The sequence below is a fragment of the Meles meles genome, chromosome 5 (assembly GCF_922984935.1).
Source record: "Meles meles chromosome 5, mMelMel3.1 paternal haplotype, whole genome shotgun sequence".
Lineage (NCBI taxonomy): Eukaryota > Metazoa > Chordata > Mammalia > Carnivora > Mustelidae > Meles > Meles meles.
The window spans coordinates 98121902-98140226 of NC_060070.1; the positions used below are offsets into that span (position 1 = coordinate 98121902).

Consider the following 18325-nt stretch of genomic DNA (forward strand, 5'->3'; position numbering starts at 1 on the left):
AATGTGGGTAGAGGAGAACTCCTGCCAGTTTCACAAATCAGCTACCACTCTTCTTTACATCTCTCCTACCTAACCCAACATTGAACTCACTAATCTCCATGATATAAGTGTGTAATCCAGAAGGCCAGAAGACACCCACACGAAAATAGCTTGATGAAAAATAGAAAGTTAATTTTTATTAATAGTAATGTTACAATTTAGTGTTATGTAGTATGGTAGACTTATAATTTACAGTGTATCCCCTGTGGTATTGACAGGTTTAAGAACTGGCTTTTGGTATTCCCGCACAACACAGCAGGGCTCTGTACTGCAGTAATTGTATATATACTCCCAAGTGTTGCATGAAGTCTTGCAAGCACCACGAACAAGGTAACATTCTATTTTTTTCTCTGCATCTTCTTTTGTTTTTTTCTGTGAAACTAGGAAAAAGTATCTATGATCACAAATCCAGGTTTAATCCTCTTGCATAGATAGGTGGATAAATAATAGTTAGACAGATAACCATATAAAGTTGTTTAAACTGTTTTGTTTCTAAAATCATGTCCAGGCAATTATATAAAAAGTTCACATTTTATCCTCTACAAATAGTGACAATATAAATACTTATTTATCGAATAATAGTCCCTTGGCCACTAACTTTTTTTTTAATAGAATATCATTAAGTATCTAATCTGTGCATGCTTCCTCAAGAGTAAAGAGAAAAAAAAATGTATAAAAAATACTCTACTCTTTTGTGTTCTAAATAACCATCCACTTCCAATACTCTCTCACCCCACAAACTACTGGACTAGTTGTAGAAAGCTTAATTTTGACAACAGCTAGAGTATCAATTCATTAAATCATATTTAAAATGAGAAGGCAGTAGGAAGTAAGTCATCTTCTCATCAAAGAAAATAACAAACAGGTTTAATTCTACACCCAGGGACTTTTTTCCCCTTATCTTCTCAACTATCAGTTCCACTCATTTCTTCTTTCAAGAAAATAGAGTGACTTGCATTATAGGTTCACCTGGCATCTCCTAACTACAATTTAATTGTTTGATTTTTTTCCAGAATAAAATATTCATAAAAAACACTTTGTTCCTCCCTTCTTTTTCATATTAGCAAATATTACCTGATGGACCACAAGACACAGTGAAGACAAAGGTCAGGAAAATACAAAGTATCTTCATCGCTGATATTGTTACTTCAGTGAAGTTGAGGCAGACCACAAAATGTCTGAGAGTTGTGCTATTCTTTGATAAAATAAAGATGAACTCTTGTTTTTATAGCCTTTTCAGGGTAATTACTATTCTGATTAATGCTGCCTTTCAAGATTGAGCACATATTCATGTATTGTGTAATAGCAACAAACAGAATAGAGGACTTAGTTCTGTTATGACTTCAATGAGCCAAATATGAACTCAGTTTCAGTAACACAAGCAAATGATAGGGTGAAAGTCTTTTTAATTTTTTTAATTGAAAACACACAATTAGTCTCATCTATATTGTCAGTCACATGCTTTCTTGAGCATCTATTATGTGTCAGGCATTGTTTTAAAAACTTTATATAGATTGGCTAGCTTAATCTTCATGACAAATTTTACGACATAGGAACTTCTTTTCTACTTGAGGAAATTATGGCAAAGAGGGATTATGTGATTGCCTCAAATCAGACATGTAGTGATTGGTAGAGTTTAAAGACCTGGAAGACCTTAGGTGGACTCCAAGGTAATGTGGAGTCAACTTCCACCTTCTTCACCCTCCTAACTGAGTAAGAACCTTTTTATCCTAAGAAGTTATCCTCTGTATACTGGCCTGAACTAGACAGTTCCTATGATGCAATTTTTCTACAAAAAGAAAATATTTTAAAATGCAGTTTGGGGATGGTTACATTAAAAATTACCATAGTGATGTTATATGAATAATCAGAGTAATTCTTTACACGTAATGACTTATTCATAGGACTGACTACCTCATTCATAGAGGGAAGCAGCATATTAAAAGTTGAAAGAGCACTGGATTAAATACAGAAAACTCATCTTGGCATCTGGCTTTTCTGTTTACTGGCTGTACATTCGAGACAAATATTCACTGACTAAGCCTCAAGATGCTCCCTCTGAAGGCTGGATTGGTAGGACCAGTCACATTCACGGGTTTAAGGTAAGAATTGAATAGACACCATATGCAAAAAAGGATTTATAAGTAACTGACATATAAATATAAATACTTTGGGCATGAAAATCCAAAAAGATACGTCCTTACAACTTAATGATTTAAGTTTTGTGTCATTGAGGAAAAATAAATTACAAGGATATTCTGTCATCTGGATTTTAAAAGAAGTTATCTAGTTTTGTTCATTCTCTGCTTCAATTCTTATCTGCTTATGTATTATAGCTGCATCATGGAAAATCTATTTTCTTCATATCCTCTTTCTAAAATCAAACACATATACAAAAAGACACTTTGAACTGCTGCAGACTTACTAAGACCTATTGTATGTAAGTACAGCAAAGTAACAGATACAAGAAATACTATAGAAAGTTAACAGGCCTGGCATTAGCATAGTGGTGGCATGGATAAGAAGATGACCTAGAACAAAATGGCCCATTTTTCTTCAGTGCAGCTGTATCCATTCTCTGTATAAAATAAGTCACTCCTATCAAGCTGGAATATCCGCCAAATTCTTATAAATTGGTCGGTCTTCTTTTCTTTCTCTGCTAAAATGTAAGGTTGTAACTAGTGGCATCTGAATCACACAGAACAAAGATAAGGATTGGATGATTATCACCCCAATTCAGCCAAGAAGTGATATAAGTATAGTCAAAATGAATGCACAGGAGAGAATTTATTGATTTATTGCTTAAAATTGATATTTTTAGGGCTTGACTTGAGAGAGATCCAGATTCTAGACTTCTACTAATTACAACTCTTTTAAAGAGGGAAAGACAGATACAAAGTGTGGGGAAAAGGACAAGAATGAGATTGCAGGGGCGTCTGGGTGGCTCAGTGGGTTAAAGCCTCTGCCTTTCACTCAGGTCATGATCCCAGGGTCCTGGGATCGAGCCCCGCATCGGGCTCTCTGCTCCGCAGGGACCCTGCTTCCTCCTCTCTCTCTGCCTGCCTCTCTGCCTAGTTGTGATCTCTGTCTGTCAAATAAAATAAATCTTTAAAAAAATAAAAAATAAAAGGTTAAAGAATTGACCTAAAGTGTATGAACCAAATGGCATTTGTCCAAAATATTTCTACTTAAGTAAGAATTTTGGATTCTTAGATGAAAAGTGTTGTTACTTCCTTTTTACCATGTTAGACGAGAATAGCTAATAATTATACCCTTCAAAGTCATAGGTAAGGACCCTTGAAGTTGTCAGTCCTTGGTGAAAAGAGTGTGGCTAGGCTTTCGGGATTTGGGGTTGATTTGTGCCTAACAAGGGAGCTTTTCCAGGCTAATGCCTATATTTTGAGAGTGCCAGAAGAGGGTATGATGATAAGAAGACAGATGGCCAAGAAAAGGAAGGAAAGGGAGGGAAGAGTAAGGAAGGGAGGGGAAAGGAAAGGAGAAGAAAAAGGAAAAGAAAAGAAAAAAAGAAAGTAAAGGAAATGAAAAAAAGAAAAGAAAGGAAAAGAAAAAGAAGAGAAGAGAAGGGAAGGGGAAAGAAGAAAATAAAAGAAGAAAAGGAAAGGAAAGAAAAGAAAAACTATTCCCTTATAGGAGTTTCCAGTAAAACTAAAAAAAAAAAAAAAAATTGACTATTTTAATTCACTGGTGGCTACAAAGCTTTAAGTTTAAAGAATACATTATGGAACCAATTTTATACACCAGTGGCAGACTGATTGGCACTTTGGAAAGTTTTCAAAGTGGTCATAATCATAAAAACCTTTCTACAGATGAGGACAATGAGCATTAAATTACAACGAAAACAAAAGACTGCAGCAATATCAGCAGCTGGAACTTCTGCTACAGTTCCTACTTCCTTCCACTATTAAAAAGCTTTTATGCAAGCTCTAACAATTATTGGTGCTTCATATATTTAGAATATACTACTACTACTACTGCTACCATTACTAACTACTAATAAAATATCAGTAGAATGGGTATGTTTATGTAAGTTATTTGGTTCCAGGAATTACCTCTTCCAGTGGGTAGGATGATGGTTACCACCGACATTTTTTTTTTTTTTTTAAGATTTGTTTATTTATTTGAGAGAGAGAGAGAGAACATGAGCAGGAGGGGCAGAGCAAGAGAGAATCCGAAACAGACTCCACACTAAGTGTGGAGCCTAATGCGGGCCTCAATTTCACAACCCCGAGATCAGGACCTGAGCTGAAATCAGGAGTTGGTTGCACAATCGACAGTGCCACCCAGGCGTCCCTAAAACCCACACTTTCAAAAGCGTCTTTGAGCTCACAGTTATAGATATTAGGTGTAAGTGAAGCTTGGGTAGTAGGAATGAAGACGGGAAGGTAAAGGAGAGAGGCATGGAAATGTACAGATTAATAAATATTGAAAGAGATAATATAAAAGAACCAAAGCAAGTCGGTAGGGCCCTTTACAGTTATAGCTTTTTATACAGTGATTTAGAAATATTAATCTGAAACTATGCCCAGTAGTCATTGCTTAGTAGATGTTTAAGCAATAATTACGTAATGAAAATATATTTTTTGCTGCTATTGGTGCCTCCCAGTAATATATTTGTTTGTTAGACTGTACTTTGGTTAGTGTTTTGGAACAACGGCATTCTGCAACTGTCAGAATACGCTTACTAGGGGCGCCTGGGTGGCTCAGGGGGTTAAAGCCTCTGCCTTTGGCTCAGGTCATGATCTCAGAGTCCTGGGATCGAGCCCTGCGTCGGGCTCTCTGCTCAGTGGGGTGCCTGCTTCCCTTCCCCTCTCTCTCTGCCTACTTGTGATCTCTGTCAAATAAATAAAATCTTTAAAAAAAAAAAAGGATACGCTTACTATTTTCTGGTATTATGTATCAGTGAGCTATCTCACACTAAGGAAATCCATGTGGTGGTTAAAGTATTACATTTTTTAAAAAATTTATTTATTTAGAGAGAGAGAGGGAATGAGTGACGGGAGGGGCAAAGGAAGAAACAGACTCCTTGCAGAGGGAGCCCAACAGGTGGCTCAATCCCAGGCCTTTGGGATCATGACCTGCACTGAAGGCAAACCCTTAATGGATGGAGCCACCCAGGTGTCCCAAAGTATTACATTTTAATTTTGAAAATAGAATATTGATTATCTACTGGGATATGTTATTATTTGCCTCATCTTCTTACATCTGAGTGAATTTTAAGGTATAGGTTATAAATTCAATAGCCATTAATATTCATTTCACATATTTTGCATATGATCCACTTCTCTGTGTCAATTTTAATTTTACTCAGCTGAAGAATAGTTCCTCACTGAATACATGGTACTTTAAACTCACCTAACTATAATGTTCTCTTTTGTTCAGAAGGATTTTGGTTGTGTGTGTGTGTGTGTGTGTGTGTATGTTTGTGTTATGTATTGATACGTGATATTTAGGACTCTTTATCAAGCGTTTCAATCACATCATTCAAGTCCTCCACCTTTTTACCCAGAATTTGTCTTATTCTGGTCCCTGATGTTCACATGTCATCTTATCAGACACTTTGAAGGCTTTTTTGCTGTCTATTCTAATAATAGTGACTCTTCATTCCAATTTGTGTGTGAGGGGTGGGGCTGTGTTCGTCATTTGTCTTCATTTGAAATTAGTTTGTTCATTATTAGCTTCTTTAATTATTTACCCACATATTATGGTATGATTATTATTACTATTAATAATATCTTTAACTTCTCACTGGAATGCAAACTCCATGGGGCAGGGATTTTGACAGCTATGCGGTGGAGTTTAGGATAGAATAGGCATTTAATTCATATGAATGGGGACTGAAATAAAGTTATTGAAATAAAGTTACACTTACTGAATGGAGATTGAAATAAAGTTATAGTAGCAATTGTAGCATCTATCATTTACCTATCTAAAAATTTTTGGAAAATGGCATTTCTGAGAAAGTGAATGTCAAAATATACAATTCAGTTTCTAATCCTAAGGGATGAAAGACCAATTCACAAAGATTTTTTTTATCCATTTCTTTCCCTTTTGGTGGGTATGAAAAGAGGATGACAGGAACTAATTTAGGTCTTTCTTTCTAAACTTTAGAAAGGAATTATGACTAACCCTTCTGTATACAGCTTGTATAAAGGACAGTCATGAGAGAAATATTCTGAGAAAGTAGGTAGACTGTACACAAAGGATATCATTACAATCCCACTTTCTATTTTATTTTTTATATTTAGCAAAGGGCTTGGTTCTTACTAGGTGCTCAATAAGTAGTAGTGAATATGTATTGAACATTTACTAAATATAAGGTAATGCTTGAATGCTTTTCATTTATGATTTCTGTTGAACATAACACTAACTCGAAGGTCATCTCACAACAAGGTAAAAGAGGCGTAGAGGTATTCATTTAGTAGCCTGTTAAAATCCCTGTACTAGTATTTCCGTTGCTGATATTAGACCCCAAAGCAATTTGATTCTTGAACCCAAGGTCTTACCTGCTACACTAGATCAATGAATTTGTAAATGAACAGATCACTGAAAGGCCATACTGAGTTTCTTTAATTTCTTTTCGTTTCTGTTTATAGCACGGAACTAAAGTTATTAATCTTTAGTAAATTGTAGACAACAGACTGACCCTAAAACTAAAAGGCAAATTCATGCCCCGAATCAGAAGAAGGATTAGTTGAATCCATGGCTCTCTGAATGTCATAATTTTTAGAATCATTAGGATAATCAAAGAAAAAGAAAAATCTGTACTTCTGGGTGCCACTCCCTAATAGTCACATTCTGTCATTCTGTGGGTCAGAAATTTGAACATTTATTTATTTATTTTTAAAGATTTTATTTATTTATTAATTTGACAGAGAGAGAGAGCAAGAAAGCACAAGCAGGGAGAGCAGCAGGCAAAGGGAGAGGGAGAAGCAGACTCTCTGCTGAGCAGGGAACCCCATGTGGGGCTTGATACCAGGACCCTAGGATCGTGACCTGAGTCAAAAGCAGTCACTTAACAAACTGAGCCACCCAGGTGCCCAGAAATTTGCACTTTTAAATAATTTCCTCAAATATTTCCTATGCTTACCCATACATACATACATACATACCACCAATTTACACACATTCTGCTTTTCTCAGAGTGAATTCATCTACACTATTTCTTCCCTTCCTATGGTCAGTCTCATCACTGTCCCTGCTCTACTTAAGCCCTTTTCAAAATGCGAAATGAAAAAATACTTTTCTCCCCACCAGGCTCAGAATAACATGAATACCCTGGAATGGGCTTGTCCAAGTCCTCTACTGTGGCAGTGAAATAGTGTGGACAGACTGACCCAAGTGTGAATGCCACTCTACTACTGTCTAGCCACGTGCCCCTTGTGCAAAGGGTGTTTCCATTCTGAGTCTCAGCTTTATTAGGGGGACTGGGAATAAAATTAGTCACCTGTGTACATGATGTGAAGAAAAAATGACAAAGATGGAGACTTGATCTGACCTAAAGTAATGCTTCTTCTGTTTGCTAGCCTGCCCTCTACATTTACTGTGCTACAGGAATCTAATTCAGTGTCACATAGTAAAGATTTACTTTAGGAGCTGAAACCAAACTGAAGAATACAGAAAGTTGGTCAAATGTATGCTCATATCCTTTATAAAGTGGTCCACAGATTCTCAGAAATGAAGAAACAAGATTTATAAAGTATTTCTCAAGTCCATAATACAGTTCACTCCTTCTGGTTGTTCATACCCTGACAAATCATCTCCATCTGGTACTGCTTGACTAGACTGAATGATTTTCAGAGCTAGAATGAGCCAATTCTTTCACATTAGCAAAATTTGGAGTTGAACCTCAGGCATGCTTTTACTAAGTGACCTTTTTGAGGTCGGTTTCCTTATCTATAAAATGGTGATTTTAAAAAAAATGATTTTATTTATTTACTTAATTGACAGAGCGAGAGCAGGAAAGAGGACAACACAAGCACGGAGAGTGGGAGAGGGAGAAGCAGGCTCCCCGCTGAGCAGGGAGCCCGATGTGGGGCTCCATCCCAGGACCTTGGAATCATGACCTGAGCCAAAGGCTTAATGACTGAGCCACCCAGGTGCCTCTAAAATGGTGATTTTAATATCAAACTTACTGGCTTCTACAAACTTATTGGCTTCTACTGCTACTTCTACTTAATATCAAAATTATTGCTTCATGAATTAAATGAGATAACATGAAGCTGACAAAGAAGACACTCATTAAGAACTCTAAAAATAATTGAGTTCTTACTATGCATTGGTACAACTCAAGAGTCTAGGATAAAGCAGTAGGCAAGATAAACATGGTTACAACCATACTTGGTATTTAGTTTTCAGACTGAATTTCTCTTCATAAAATTCAAGAACGTTAGGAGAGAGACTATCAAGAGAGGCACTATAATAAGTGATCAGGGGTGAATTCTACTGCCCTGAGAAAGGGGTGGCCCACAAAGCATGTCCCTTACAGAGATACAAATTAGATATTCCTGACAGCAGGATGTGTGTTAGGAACAAAAACCAGACCAGTGAGCTCACACTCAGTGGGCAACGGAAGCATGAGTGGGAAGCGGGAGGTCAGAGAGTGCAAGGGGATTGGTCTAATCCCACTTTTTAGGCCACAGTGAAGTGATGAATTTTATTATATGTCTGATGGAAGCCATTTAAGAGTTTATGAGCTCACTTTGGCTCTAGTAGAACTGTTTGGAAGGGAGCAGGAAGAGGGCCAGAGTGGGAGGTAATTTTGGAGACTATTTCAGTGATCCTTGAGACACAGATGTGGTTTAGATAAAGTGTCATTATCTAAGGGACACTGCCTATCCATTGTGAGCTGCCTATCCGTGTTCCCCTGGCCCTTTACTCCACTCCCCTCCCCTCAGCAGCTTTGCTCAGTTTTCTTCCCTGGGAACTGGCCTAACCTCCTACCTTTCAGATCTTACCCCAGATAAGGTGAGCCTGTGCCTGAAACTTTAACCCATTGCCAAACCACTGATCACTGATAAGTCTGTCCTCTTCTCCTCACTTCCAGTCCCCTTGGATTGGACTCCCTGTGCTTTCTTAAGGTACAATCTGACAATATGTCATACTGAGCCGTGTGGGAGTTTAGAGGAGAAAGTTTTCTTTTTATCTCATAATATGTGTACATTTTAAGGGATAGTGATATCCCCCAGCAATGTTGTTATTTAACACATAGGGAAAACAAACAAACAGAAGCTTTCCCCACCCTCCCCCCACCCCCATCCCCCCTCCCCCCACCGCCTCAACCCCTGGGAAAAATTGCAGGTTGACTGAGAGATGAGAATAAATGGTTGAAAAGAAAGAGAGGTAGAAGAAAAAAGAGGAAGAGAGAGGGAGGGAATTACCCTAGAAATTGACTGGTAGATGGATGAAGCTCTGATGTGTTAAGATAGTGTTCCTTGAACTTGAATGTGCGTGTGAATAATCTGGATTCTTGCTGAAAAGCAGGTTCTATGTCAGTAGGTATGGAACAGGCCAGAGATGTTCCATTTCTTACATGCTCTCTCTCATGGTATAAATGTCTTGGTCTGTGGTACCCTCGGAGTATGGAGACCCTAGCGCACCTGCTGTTCCAGGGTTGGCTGCTGGTCCTCTCTCACACCGTCTTCCTGGGAAGAGAGCTTCCCACGGTGTGGTGATAACCAGAGAGCAGAAGTACACTGGTACAATGACAATTACTCTTTCATCCATCATCAATGTATGCTTTGTTGCAGTGGAAATTGAAATAAAGGCAGGAATATAAACACGAATTTTGGTTACATAGTTTTTAGGAAAATGAAATTCTTCAGTTATCTCTGTCCTTCAGCTGGGAGAGGAAGGGTGAATACAGTTTGGAGGGGAAAAAAATCAATTGGAGAAGGGTACAAATCTCTTCAACTTTTCTCCTTATAAGATGCAAAGGAAAACCCTTAACAAGAATAGGTAATGGAGAAGAGATATTACTAGTGAAAATAAAACAGTGATTTAAATTTAGGTTTCTATCTCAGTGGAGAGTTTAAGATACTAAAAGATAAAGGATTACTGTTCTGTTTTGTTTTCTTTTTACCTTTTTTTTAAGATTTTATTGATTTATTTTTAGAGAACAATAGCAGTGGGGGAAGTAGAGGGAGAGGGAGAATCAGATTCCCCACTGAGCAGGCAGCCTGGAGCCGGGCTCAATCCCAGGAGCCTGGGATCATGACCTAAGCTGAAGGCAAAGGCTTAACCCATTGAGCCACCCAGGTGCCCAAGGATTACTATTTTGACCATAATCTTCAGGTTAGCTCCAAAAAGCTTCCAGTCTTAATGTTCTAAGTCAAGTTTAGCCCTGTTCTTCTGAATTAATCCTGTATTATTTATCAGCTCTATTACTGTATTTACTTGGTTCATACATAGTAACTGGGTTAGCTTCAAGAATGCCCTTCAATAGGCTTCACAGAAAAATCCCAATAAGTATGTTTTTTTTAATATATCTTTTTTTAAAGATTTTATTTATTTATTCGAGAGATAGAGTGAGAGAGAGCATGAGCGAGGAGAAAGTGAGAGGGAGAAGCAGACTCCCCGTGGAGTCGGGAGCCCAATGTGGGACTCTATCCCAGGACTCCGGGATCATGACCTGAGCTGAAGGTAGTCGCTTAACTGACTGAGCCACCCAGGAGCCCTCCCAATAAGTATGTTACTCTTATTTGCAGGGATGTGTGCCAAAAAGAAGGAAAACATTAGAAAAAAATTCTCATGGCAGGTGCAGTTTCTTAAAGCAAGAAACAATGAGATTATATCTATGAAGCTCTAGAGTTTGGGAGGAGAGACATATCCATATTTGTAGTTCACCTGTTTGGCTCCTAGTTTAGTTTACTGAAACTTACTGAACTGAATATTATTAAATCTGTGACTTACTGAGCAAGACTACAGCTGAAAAACTTCCCCAACATGCCTCAAAAAAACTAAAGCAATCCTTCACATATCATGCAAATCTTAGTGATTTTCAAGAATGTTAAGCTCGGTAATGATTCCCAGGCAGTCTATGGGGTAGTGGTTTTAAGTGTCTGATCTCTGAATCTCTAGTGTTCATTGAGAAAACTTTATTACCCTTGGTTTTCTAAACTATTTTCCCAGCTAATATAGTTATCTGTGGAAATCGATACTATGTGGGCAATTCATGGACAACTTGTCTGAGTCACAGACTTTGTACTACAGGTCTCAGCCCACAGGTCTCCTCTTTGTCCTCCGCAGGGCCCTTCTGTGGTTTCTGTGCTCTGCTTGATGGTCCATCTGTTCTCCTTTGAAGTGGCTAGCCAATTTCCACCATTCTGTGAGTTTACTTACAACTCTTCTGTCTGTTAATGGCTTTGATACTCATTGATGTTTCAGTGATTTTGCCCATGTCAACTTCTCAGACTGGGGGTCACCTCTCCCCACCTCTTCTATCACTACCCTTGCTGCTCCAGCTGAAGTCGAGGATCTTCTTTCCTGGCCAGTGTCATACCTCATTTTTCAAGGTCCACAAATTCCCCAGTGTGAATTTCCTACACATTCCCAGTGTGACAACTATAATGTTTCATGTCACTAATCATAAACAGTGTTTTTCCAATTCCTTGCCTTGTATAGAACATGGATCATATCTCTCATAATCTAGTTGTAGAACACCAAGGGCTGGGTGCCTGGTTGGTTCAATCGGTTGGGTGTCTGCCTTCTGTTCAGGTTTTGATCTTGGGGTCCTGGGATTGAGTCCTGCATTGGGCTCCCTGCTCTATGAAGAGCCTGTTTGCCTCTCTCTCTCTCTCTCTCTCTCTCTCTGTTTCTCATGTCTCTCTGTCTTTTATGAATAAAAAAAAATTAATTAATTAAAAAAAAACACCAAGACCTTTGCTGGGTTGGTTGGACTTTCCCCACCTCCACCCTACATTGGGGCCCCCTCACCTCTGGCCTTTATCACCCTAGGTTTTGATTTTCTCTTTTGTCTTGTATGTAAAGTGAATTCATCCCGATGATCCCAACTGGGTAATTGACAATTTTAAAATTGCACTTTGTCTAAAGCTTCTAACTATTCAGTAAGGGTTCTGAATTCTCTGTCTGCCACATTATCAGAACCAGAAGTCTCTGTATGTTCTTTGTTTTTGTTTTTGTTTTAATTTTTTAAAGTATGATTTTGCCCAATGATACGAAGTCTTAAACACGAATGTGGAAAGGAAATCTATTTAAAAGCCAGGACATTTACATGAAACAGTCTGAAAAAAATAAGAAAAGGGGGTCTAAAATTTGGAATTTTTTTATCATCTAATGTGAACCAGAAGTCAAAGCAATAATAATTAATATTCTTCTGTGAGTTTATTTGTTAATAAAACCAAATGTCTGATCTTAATAATTTACATTTAGTCTTTGAAAGATTATGGGACTTGGGCTTTGAACTGGTGTCTTTCAGCTCTTGAATGTATAATGCCCACTGTTGACTGATCTCATCATGGTTGATGACAGCTGAATGCAACAACTGATATGTGTAGGCTGTTTGCCAAGACACACACATATACATACACGTACACCTATAGAGAAAAGTCATCAAGTTCTTCTCCACTCTGGTCTAAATTATTATTTTCAAGAAAGAGTAAACCTCTCAAAGTAGCTCAAGAAAAACTGAAGAATATATATTTTTTCAAAGATTTATTTATTTTAGACAGAGTGAGTGTGCGAGTAGGGGGAAGGGGCAGAGAGAGAGGAGACTCTCAAGCAGAGTCCTCACTAAGCACTGAGCCCAACATAGGTCTTGATCCCATGACCCTGAGGTCACAACTGGACAGAAATCAAGAGTCAGATGCTTAACCAACGGAGCCACCAAGTTACCCCAAAGAAGCATATATTTTAAGGCTAAAAAAAAAATACGAGGTATAAATTCAGCAAAAGCTGGTTTTAAGAAGAGGCAGAGAGAATGGTGGATTTGTAACACATCTCAATGGCTTCTTTTTCCTGGCTTCTTAATCTGCAGGTTCATCTGTCCCATTATCCTTTGTCTCACAACTAACTTCCTTACCCCCTTAGTGCTCAGGTAGTATCATATCATCCCCAACCTGATTTGACATAAACCTTCAATGCCTATGTTTGACACTGATCCAAATGACTCATATATAGACTACATAAACTGATACATTAATTATATGAACTATATAGATCACTATATAGTGATCTCATATATATAAACTATATAAATCATGCATCTTGAGTCAAATAAAAGATATGCAGCTGCAGTAAAGAAACAAAAATTGGGGCACCTGGGTGGCTCAGTGGGTTAAAGCCTCTGCCTTCAGCTCGGGTCATGATCCCAGGGTCCTGGGATCGAGCCCTGCGTCTGGCTCTCTGCTCAGCGGGGAGCCTGCTTCTCCTTCTCTCTCTGCCTGCCTCTCTGCCTACTGGTGATCTCTGTCTGCCAAATAAATAAATAAAATCTTTAAAAAAAAAAAGAAACAAAAATTATTCCAGTAAGAAATTAGATGATTAAAATCTGATTTAACATTAGTATTGCTGTTTACATTTATGAGCAATTGCTATTTAAATTTATTGAGTGATCCTGGCACTGGGAATTGGAAATTGACTTGTTGCTACCACCATTTTATATATAAGAAAAAATGCAGCCAAGCTAAGTAACATGCGCAATGTTACACAACTAGCAAGAATAATATTCAGCTAGCTCCTAGATCATCTGACTCCAGGGAGTGTGACATGAAGACCTATATTCCAGCTACTTTGTCTACTCTCTCTATAGCAACACATCTAAAGCAGGATGGGGTCAATCAGAACATGCAAACGTTAGGGTGAGAGTGTTTATGAAGCAGAACCCATGAGACAAAAACTGATTACACCCGTCAATTAACTTTTCTAGGGAAAGTAGCATCCTAAGAATATGTACATATTGAAATGCCTATTTTTTTCTGCCTGGTAGTAGTAAACTTATTTGGAATATGAAAACCTTAGGCTTTCATACTGAAGGCCTTTAACATTCAAACCCCTCTTCTAATTCCAAACGTTCTTATTCTTTGCTCATAAGGAAATTTCTTTATAACTTGGCTTCCCATGTAAATTGCCTACAGGGAAAATATGCATTTGTCAAGCCAATACAAATGATCAATAAACCCAAGAATATAATTTCTTAACTATAGATATAAAATTGGCATCTTGTATTAAACAGTTTAGGCCAAATTGCCAGTGAGTATCCTAAATCTCATACACATTATGGCACTGAAAAAATAAACTTCATGATAAAGCAGAAGTTCAAAGAGAACCACGGTGAAACTGTGCAAGGTGATGGTTGATCTTGAGGATCTCTATGAAAGCAACCTGCATGAAAACAGCCCCAGCTTGACAGCCAAAGGTCAAATCCTATATTGGGTTCCCTGCTCAGCAGAGAGCCTGCTTCTCCATCTCCCTCTGCCTTCTGCTCTGCCTGCTTGTGCTCTATCTCTCTCTGTCAAATAAATAAATAAAACCTTTAGAAATAAATAAATAAATGAAAATGAGAAAACTAAAACTCAGAGAAATCTGAAAAGAATTTTTCAAGTTACTGTGAAAATAATAGTGATATCTCAAAAGTGTTTTCAGTTATTACATACCTTTATTATGATTCTCCAACAGCCTTCAAATGAAATCTGTGAGGTATAGGTTTTGTTTGAAAGTCACAGACATCCAACTCAAAGTAGCTTAAGTATTAATATATCAATGTAGACTTTAGTGGATTTCATACAAAGCCAGCTGAACCGAACAAAAGAGGAAAGCCAAATGTGGGACTTGCATTAGGAAAGAGAGTAAGGGATTCATTCACAGTTATCTTCCCCAGTAATTCTCATATCTATTTCTCTCCATATTGGCTTCACATTGGTCTTCTAGCCTATCAGAGTTGGGGAATGGGGAGGGTTATTTTGTTAGTAGAAGCACCAAACTCATTTTGTTATGGAAGTGTGAATAGAGAGGAAGGTGTTAAAAATCCCAGGTAAGGGGCACCTGGGTGGCTCAGTGGGTTAAAGCCTCTGCTTTTGGCTCAGGTCATGATCCCAGGATCCTGGGATAGAGCCCCCCCATGGGGCTCTCTGCTCAGCAGGGAGCCTGCTTCTCCCTCTCTCTCTGCCTGCCTCTATGCATACTTGTGATCTCTGTCAAATAAATAAATAAAATCTTAAAAAAAAAAATCCCAGGTAAAGACTGATTGGGCCACAGTGATCAGAGGTTGAACTTTCAATATTACCATAGTTAAAAGCAAGAATTATAAGAAAATGTTGACTCCTGATTAAATCCTGAGATGAGAATGATGGGAGAAAGTCCCCCAAAGATGGAAGTACAGCATGGACACAGCAATAGAGAACTTGTTACAAATGTAACAAGTAAATAAATTGGTGTCTATTTTAGGTAAAAAAGAATCATTCTCCTTACTTTACATATGAGGGAAAGAGACAGAAATGATACTCATATGCTTTTCCAGATATAAGAACATTTAAACATAGACACTTAATTGATGTTAATTATACTTCAGTAAAGATGTTCAAAATTTTTAAAAACACATGAAACTTAAATTTCCAGTCTAGACATAGAGAAGTTACTGCCACTGAGAAATTTAACTTAAAATATAAATACCAAAAATCCAATAACATAATGATCAATGAAAGTTTAAAAAGCAAAAAGTTTAAAAACCAAAAATCCAATAACATAATGATCAATGGAAGTTTAAAAAGCTGGGCAGTGGCACCAGCAATATGACATAAAGCACTTAAGAAAATGCAGGATGACCAAAAGAACCTGGACTTCCAATGTTCTTCAGGAGACGTTTTGAAGACATGTGTCAGTGATAGATGACAACTAGCCTAGCAAAGACAAGCAAAGAAATCAGAGGATTGTCCAAAACATAAGTTTTCTTTCTTAATGTTAGCATTTATGCTCTTATATTGAATTTTAATCCTTTTGTAAACAGTTTGATTTATTTTTATTTTAATTTTATTTTATTTTATTTTTGTAAACAGAGTTTTAAAATGATTTGTATAACTATGTGCTTACTTTTGTTGTACTCACATATGAGAGACCACCAAGGAGCCAACACTGATGCAATCACACGAGGGTTTATTTGACAAGCTTAAGCTTGGGTCCAAGTACACCCGGCACAGTGGAGTAGGGACTTGGACCCAGAACCAATTACAGTCAGAGTTTTTAAAGGCAGAGTAGGGTGAACTCGGCGGTAGGTGAGGACAAAGAGGATTAGGGATGATGTAAGTCTCTAAGGAATTTTGGAAGCAAGGTCTCCAGGACCTTGAGGGGCTAGCTACTGTTGGGAGAAAGGTTATTTATTATCAGTAATAAAAGTCTTCTCGTGAGACCCTTTAGATGTATATCAGTGGGTCATATGCTTGGGAATGATTGCTGACACTACCTTGGAGGTTTAGAGATAAAGTTTCCTAAAGGAATTGTTAAAGTAGACTTACAGGATCCTGGTTGGACCTGTTGGGGTAGGGGGTCTGTCAGGCTAGGATTGTCCTTAGCAAAACCTCAAGGTGAGGACAGTTGAGTCCCCAGGGGAGAGCCACTCTGTCTGTTTCAAGGGCTTGTCAGTAGGTAAGGAATTTTAATGATTTTCCTCTGTTTCTGTGTCCCACATCACTTTATCCAAAACACCACACCTTCCAAGATAGCCTGTATTATTTGGCATTATATATGACCCCTCCTCCTGAAAATGCTTTTCCTAATTCTAACTTTATTTTGGTTCTATTTGAAAACTCCCTGTTTTCCTCTTTTCCATGGTATGCTCTTCAATATGAGTACTCTGAGATGGGGTCTTTGGATCTTCATTATTTATGTGTGCATCCAGCTATCAATTCTCTGTCTATGAAAATGTATCAAGCATCTGCCCTTGGTCAATCTCTGTGCCAGATTCTAGGGATTCCTGGTAATTGAAACACATGAGGTGCTCCTTGCCCCCAAATACCACCTCCTCTCTGAAGTCTTCCCTGACCACTCAAAGAAAAGTTATCTTAATCTCCCCTGTCCTCTCACAACATCTATATGTGTAACTCCTATGGGACATATAGCATTCTACCAAAAAAGGGAATTTCTCTTAATAATGTCTTCTATCTATATTGGGCAGGATATTTCCTAAGCAAATCCTTCAAACCCAGAATTCAAACTTTTGTTATTTTATTTGATAAAGGAAAAGTTGCCCTAGACAAAGGTAAACAGCCAAGGAAGACTTTATTGAAGACTATTGCAATAGAGGAGAGAAAATGAACTCAATTTCAATGAAACAGAATGAAAGAAGGTTCTTAGGATCTGGTGTGGTGACAAGTGGGGAGGAGTTTGATCACTGGGCTACCCAGAACACAGCAAGTTATCTCATAGTTTGCCAGTACTTTCCTCTGTGATTAGGCTATCTGCATTTGATAACTGGCACCCATTGAAGTTAGACTTTTAGCCTCTTACAGAGACTGAGATAGAAGTGTATGTCCTTTGAAATGTATATTTCAAAGGGATGGTTCTCAGGTCTTTGAGAAAGACATTTCTGGTAATACTGAGGAGAGGCTGGGAGAAGATTTACATATTTTTCAAATGAATAGAGAAAGAATTTACAATTGCAAGTTTTCTAAAGTGAATTCAATAAGAAAAGTGGGGTCAGGGGTCTCTCCTCAGGAAGAGATCCATCTGAAGTTAAGTCAAAGCTGAGGGGAAAGCTATCTTGATCACATTCCTTTGGTTGACCATTATGTCATCCTTTGAGGCAGCAAGAAAATCAGCACTGCTGTTTTTTTTTTTTTCCCTTTTTATTAATTTTTTCAGCGTAACAGTATTCATTCTTTTTGCACAACACCCAGTGCTCTATGCAAAACGTGCCCTCCCCATCACCCACCACCTGTTCCCCCAACCTCCCACCCCTGACCCTTCAAAACCCTCAGGTTGTTTTTCAGAGTCCATAGTCTCTTATGGTTCGCCTCCCCTCCCCAATGTCCATAGCCCGCTCCCCCTCTCCCAATCCCACCTCCCCCCAACTATATAGTATTCTGTGCCCAAAGTATAGCGACATCAATGTAGAAAAAAGTAGAGAAGTGGAGAAAGTAGAATAAAATGGCATGTACTGGTTGATTTTACTTTTACTTAGTTTAGGTCACGCAATACTTATTGACAAACTATACATATGGGAGACAGAATTCTAATTTCCTTATCTAAAATTTCTCTCTGTGTTTTCCTTTTGCCCATTATCCTCTCTAAAGAAAGATATTTTACTTGGCATCTTGCT

General features: G+C 38.0%; 1 protein-coding gene across 1 annotated transcript; it reads right to left on the bottom strand.

Moving 5' to 3' along the window:
• Positions 1 to 228: 228 nt before the first annotated feature.
• Positions 229 to 1171, bottom strand: DEFB113 (defensin beta 113). Its single transcript, XM_046004413.1, has 2 exons — positions 1114 to 1171; positions 229 to 419 (listed from the first exon to the last, which is right to left on the bottom strand). The coding sequence occupies exons 1-2, from the start codon at positions 1169 to 1171 to the stop codon at positions 229 to 231; spliced, it is 249 nt and encodes an 82-aa protein (XP_045860369.1).
• Between the last annotated feature and the right edge of the window lie 17154 nt (positions 1172 to 18325).